Source organism: Pleuronectes platessa, chromosome 8 (genome assembly GCF_947347685.1).
Source record: "Pleuronectes platessa chromosome 8, fPlePla1.1, whole genome shotgun sequence".
Taxonomy (NCBI): Eukaryota; Metazoa; Chordata; class Actinopteri; order Pleuronectiformes; family Pleuronectidae; genus Pleuronectes; species Pleuronectes platessa.
This window is the reverse complement of record NC_070633.1, coordinates 24384109-24390293: the sequence shown is the minus strand read 5'-3', so window position 1 is coordinate 24390293 and position 6185 is coordinate 24384109. Positions and strand designations below refer to the sequence as shown.

Below are 6185 nucleotides of genomic sequence, written 5' to 3'. Positions count from 1 at the left end.
AGACCAATGGCTGGAGAGTTACCTGGCATGACATGCTCTCATTGGCTGATGAGTTGGCATGTCAAGGGTGAATGAGGAAGGGGAGTGAAGAACACAGTGGTGGATGACAGGAGTGTCGGAGTTACAACAAGAAGTGTGTCGTGTTCGCTGGACTTTAATAAAGTTACACATAAAGAGAGAAGTTTCCTGTCGTCTATAAGCGAGGACGCTGAAATATGAACGTGTTCACCGTTCAAATTCATTATTTGTCATTGAGTTGCGTTCAGTTCACCGTTCTCACAAAAGTGAACGTGTTCATTGAACGCGTTCTTTTGCGTTCGTTCATGCACAACACTGCTGTCCAGCGACGGTTGAAGGAGCGTTAAAGCTTCAACATGGCGCAGAGGAAGAAGAAGCTGACGAAGAAGAGGAGACACCCGTTCAATAAAGACACGGAGGCGGACTCTGACTGTACATCGTGCCCACTGACTTCAAACAGCGCTGCACACGTTTTGTCTGCCATGTTAGAGTCAGTGATTTCCCCCGAAGGACACATTTCCACGTGGTGGTTTGACCAAATTAAAACTGTTGTTGTAAAAACTCTTGAAAGCGACACATTTACCGATATGAAACAGATGTAGATGTACTTTATTTTTGTAACACAGTTTCAGAAACTTCTTCTGGGATTTTTCACTTAAACCGTGAAGTTTGAATTCAATGTATATCTAAATAAACTTGTACATTTAAAAAAAAAAAAAGCATTTTCTGAATTTTTTTGAACGTTATAACTCAGGCTTTGTTCCTTTAATGACTGTCAATGAATGTCATCAGAGCAACAGCCATATACCTTTGAAGTCTGTCGTTACTTAAGCGTCAGTTTTCACTCAGTTTTCAGTCAGTTCTCTTCAGAATACTTGGCTGGTTGCACATGAACTCGTTTCTTGCTCCTGAACTTGTTTCTTTGGATCTGCCTTGAATACAACTCCGATTTATTTGAACCAACATGATGCCACAACAAAAGAAAAGCGTGGAATTAACTTCCAAGCCAGCTCCTCTTGTGCTGGGAGAGAAGAAGCCATGGAACCCAGCTCCATCCGAGCCCGTGGTCTTTCTCGGCGCTGCCTCCTACGAGTCCGTCAGCTGCGTCACAGCAAACTTTCAAGCCTTCGTGACGGATCTGAGTCACGAGGACTTGGACGTTGAGGAGAGCCTGCAGGAAATGGTGGAGCTCATTTTCAAGAGGGCCGTGAAGAAACCAGAGTCTGCTGCAGTCTTCGCTGAGCTGTGTCAACACCTCTCAGAAGTAAGTGATGCATCTATGACTGGAAGCTACTTTATCCTGTTTCTTACTTAGTTGGACAGCTTGTATTTGTATGCAGGTTGTAACCTTAATTTAACACACTGATCACTATGTATGTATGTGAGTTACATTAGTGTTAATATTCCTTTATGGTTTTCTCCTCTTCAGGTGGAGTTCCAGTCCTTGTCCGACTGGTCAGTCAGCGTCTCCTTCAGGTCTCTGCTGGTTAAACACTGCCAGGCAGAGTTCGGGAAGAGCTTGGACAAGGAGGGCATTCATCAAGAGAGTGGGTCCTGCCTGAAGCCAGTCCAGGACGTGAGGGTCACCGACCGGCTGAGGGAAGAGCAACAGAACGCCAAACCTTCCGGTCGGTTCCTTAACATGCTGAGATTTATTGGGCAGCTGTTCCTCTCCAAGGTGCTGGCAGAGAAATCCATGCACTGCTGCATCAGGAGGCTGTTGCAGAAAGGAGACGGGCCGTCTCTTGAGGGCCTCTGTCAGCTCCTCCAGATGATCCAGCAGGACCTGGAGGTGGTGACGTCCAAGGAAGTTATGGACACCTACTATAACCAGCTGGACTATATTGCAGAGAAAGGGAAGAGGGCACCAAGGCTCTCCCTTTTGTTGAAGGAAACAGTGGATGCCAGGAAGATGGCATACTCCACCCCCCACTAAGTTTTTAATGAAAATGTGGGAAATACAACTTAGAATCAGAATCAGAATCAGAATCAGAATTCTTTTTATTGCCTTGTATATTTTCACATACAGGAAATTGCCTTGGTGTGGTTGGTGCACTTTACAAACAACAATATAAAAACAACAATATAGAGCAATATAAACATCAATATAAAAAACAACAATATCGAAAAAATAATATATACAGTAAATGTGTTTTGTGCGGTTTTAAGGTGCAAAGATTGGTGGTAGTGCCAATAATGTAGTGTTATAAATTATGTGCGAGGGTGGGGGGGGGGGGGGTCAGCAGAGTCAGTGTGATGGGGGGGGCTTGTTTGTGAGCCCCACTGCCATGGGGAAAAAGCTGTTCAGGTGACGCGAGGTTTTAGTCCTGACGGCCCGGAACCTTTTCCCAGATGGAAGTCTCTGGAACAGGTGGTGACCGGGATGGGAAGGATCAGCGATGATCTTGCCTGCTCTCTTTCTGGTCCTGGAGTGGAACAGGTCTAGGAGAGCCGGCAGGTCACAGCCGATGACCTTCTCAGCTGACCGAATGATCCGCTGCAGTCTGCCCTTGTCCTTGGCAGTGGAGGCAGCGAACCAAACGGTGATGGATGAGGTGAGGATGGACTCAATGATGGCTGTGTAGAACTCAACCATCACTTTCCGCGGCATGCTGAATTTCCTCAGTTGCCGCAGGAAGAACATCCTCTGCTGGGCCTTCTTGGTGATGGAGGTGATGTTCTCCGTCCACCTCAGGTCCTGTGCTATGATCGTCCCCAGGAATCTGAATGACTCCACTGTTTTAACTGGGGAGTCGCACATGGTGAGGGGGGCGGTTTGGGCTGGGCTCCTCCTGAAGTCTGCCACCATCTCTACAGTTTTTGAAGCGTTCAGCTCCAGGTGGTTCTGGCTGCACCAGGAAGCCAGGCTGTTAACTTCCTCTCTGTAGGCGGCCTCGTCCCCATTGGAAATTAATCCAATAAGGGTGGTGTCGTCGGCAAACTTCAGGAGTTTGACAGAGGGATGGCTGGAGGTGCAGTTGTTGGTGTAGAGGGAGAAGAGGAGAGGAGAGAGCACACAACCTTGAGGGGCTCCAGTGCTGATGGTCCGGGTGTCAGAGACAAGCTTCCCCAGCCTCACGCGCTGCTTCCTGTCGGTCAGGAAGTTGGTGATCCACCTGCAGGTGGGGTCAGGCACGCTCAGCTGGGTCAGCTTGTCCCGGAGAAGAGCTGGAGAGATGGTGTTGAATGCGGAGCTGAAGTCCACAAACAAGATCCTGGCGTAGGTGCTGGGGGAGTCGAGGTGCTGGAGGATGAAGTGGAGTCCCATGTTGACTGCATCGTCTACGGACCTGTTGGCTCTGTAGGCAAACTGCAGCGGGTCGAGGAGGTGGTTGGTTATAGTTTTGAGGTGGGTCAGCACGAGTCGCTCGAAGGTCTTCATTACTACAGAGGTCAGGGCGACTGGTCTGTAGTCATTAAGGCCTGTGATCCTCTGCTTCTTGGGAACGGGGATGATGGTGGATGTTTTCAGGCAGGCGGGTACAACACATTCAGCCAGTGAGGTGTTGAAAATGTCCGTGAACAATGGAGAAAGCTGATCCGCACAGTGCCTCAGTGTAGAGGGGGAGACAGCGTCTGGTCCAGCTGCCTTGCGGGGGTTCAGTTTCTTCAGGAGCTTATTTACATCTCTCTCCTGAATTGAGAGAGGTGTGAAGGGGGGGATGGAGGTGATGGGGCAGTCTGGGGCCATTTTGTGGGGGGGGCTAGTGTCTTTGTCCAGGCTGGGGAGAAGAGGTGTGATAGATGCGGGGGGGGTTTGAGAGGGTCTATCGAATCTACAATAAAAGTCATTCAGATCGTTGGCAAGTCTCAAGTCTTCCACAGAGTGGGGGGATTTGGTCTTGCAGCCGGTGATCACCCGAAGGCCTTTCCAGACTGACGAGGAGTCGTTGGCTGCAAACTGTTGTTCCAGCTTCTTTGAATACAGTCGTTTGGCCTCCTTAATCTCCTTGCCAAACGAGTATTTAATTAGTCTGAACCTATCCATGTCCCCACTCTTGAAGGCCACCTCTTTCTCCAAACGAAGCTGTTTGAGTTTTGCTGTGAACCAGGGCTTGTCGTTGTTATAACACACCCTGGTGCGTGTTGGAATACATCGGTCTTCACAGAAGCTGATGTAGGACGTCACAGCATCTGTATATTCGTCCAGGCTGTAAGTGGCAGTTCTAAAAATGTCCCAGTCTGTGTTTTCAAGGCAGTCACGCAGCTCCTCCACAGCTTCTCTGCTGCTCCAGTTCTTTGATCTCAGCACAGCAGGTTTAGAAATCTTGAGTTTCTGTCTGTAAGCCGGGATCAGGTGAATGAGAGCGTGGTCGGACAGACCCAGGGCAGCGCGGGAGACTGCATGATAAGCCTTGCTGATGGTGCTGTAGCAGTGATCCAGGGTGTTCTCCCCCCTGGTCGGGCATTTAATTAACTGTTTATATTTTGGGAGCTCCTGAGATAAGTTCCCCTTATTAAAGTCCCCAAGGACAATAACGGGGGAATATGTGTTCTCTCTCCTTCTCTCCACTCCCAGTATCTGCTCAGCGAGTTGTCGTTGAGCCTCGCGCACGTCAGCTTGCGGGGGGATGTAGACTCCAGCCAGGATGAAAGAGGTGAATTCCCGGGGAGAGTAGAACGGTCTGCAGGTGATGAAAAAAGTTTCCAGGTCCGGAGAACAGGACTGTAAAATGACTTTCACGTCGCTGCACCAGCCCTGGTTTATATAAAAACAAATCCCTCCGCCTTTTGCCTTGCGTGAGAGGATCGGGTCGCGGTCCGCGCGTAACAGCTGAAAGCCGGTCAGCTGTGCGGCGGAGTCCGGTGTGGCTTCGGTCAGCCACGATTCAGTAAAACAGAATACAGAAGAGAGGGAGAAGTCTCTATTTGTCCGGATGAGAAGGCGCAGTTCGTCCATCTTATTGCACAGCGAGCGGACATTAGAGAGGAGAATGCACGGGAGTGATGAGCGAAATCCTCTCTCCCTGAAGCGCACCAGAGCCCCAGCGCGCTTTCCTCTCCGTCTCCGCCTCAGTCTCGCTGCGTGGCCGAGGAGCACCGCACCTTTGACCAGTAAATCAACTAAATCCACGGAAGATGCGAGAAAGTTGGGACATAAATCAGATGGTGTTGTGTCCCTGATGTTAAGAAGCTCGTCCATCGTGAAAGTAATCCGAGTTGGGTCGCAATTAACAGAATTAAATACTAAAAACAAACACAGAAGTGCGCACCAACACACCGTGGCAGCCGTTCGTGGCGCCATCTTGTCAGTGTTACTTATACAACTTATACAGCGATATTTGTAAATGGACAGAAACCCCCCACTGCAACCCCTGCTCCTATTCTGTATAATTGTCACTGGGTGACATCATGTCTGTACTCTGTTTGGGGTTTGTACTATGTTGTCGACTAATGAATAAAATGTTTTAAATTTAATTCAGGTGTTTTTATGTCTTGCATGCAGCTGCCCTCACATTTCAATTAAAACACATAATAGATAAGATAATAGGATAGACAGACAAATAACTGAGATTATTCCTGAAAAATGAGCAACTGAGAATTTGAAATTGCAGGACAGTCTGACACTGGGTCCGCACAATACTGTCAGTGTCAGCTCTCTTTACTTCACTGCCCGCAATTTAAAGTTGTCCAGCGACGGTTGAAGGAGCGTTAAAGCTTCAACATGGCGCAGAGGAGGAAGAAGCTGACGAAGAAGAGGAGACACCCGTTCAATAAAGACACGGAGGCGGACTCTGACTGTACATCGTGCCCACTGACTTCAAACAGCGCTGCAAACGTTTTGCCTGCAATGTTAGAGTCAGTGATTTCCCCTGAAGGACACATTTCCACGTGGTGGTTTGACCAAATTAAAACTGTTGTTGTAAAAACTCTTGAAAGCGACACATTTACCGATATGAAACAGATGTAGATGTACTTTATTTTTGTAACACACAGTTTCAGAAACTTCTTCTGGGATTTTTCACTTAAACCGTTAAGTTTGAATTCAATGTATATCTAAATAAACTTGTACATTTAAAAAAAAAAGAAGCATTTTCTGAATTTTTTTGAACGTTATAACTCAGGCTTTGTTCCTTTAATGACTGTCAATGAATGTCATCAGAGCAACAGCCATATACCTTTGAAGTCTGTCGTTACTTAAGCGTCAGTTTTCACTCAGTTTTCAG

The 6185-nt window shown here is 47.9% G+C and overlaps 1 protein-coding gene across 1 annotated transcript; it reads left to right on the top strand.

Moving 5' to 3' along the window:
* The first annotated feature begins 893 nt into the window (after window positions 1–893).
* LOC128445631 (eukaryotic translation initiation factor 4 gamma 1-like) lies at window positions 894–1954 on the top strand. Its single transcript, XM_053428376.1, has 3 exons — window positions 894–1282; window positions 1448–1696; window positions 1910–1954. The coding sequence occupies exons 1-3, from the start codon at window positions 983–985 to the stop codon at window positions 1952–1954; spliced, it is 594 nt and encodes a 197-aa protein (XP_053284351.1). The 5' UTR covers window positions 894–982.
* Window positions 1955–6185: the final 4231 nt, after the last annotated feature.

Coding starts and splice junctions, on each gene's coding strand:
- LOC128445631 (XM_053428376.1), top strand. CDS start 983: ATGATGCCACAACAAAAGAAAAGCGTGGAATTAACTTCCAAGCCAGCT. Junction 1,283..1,447: donor TGTGTCAACACCTCTCAGAA/GTAAGTGATGCA, acceptor TCTCCTCTTCAG/GTGGAGTTCCAGTCCTTGTC. Junction 1,697..1,909: donor GGCAGCTGTTCCTCTCCAAG/GTGCTGGCAGAG, acceptor CTTTTGTTGAAG/GAAACAGTGGATGCCAGGAA.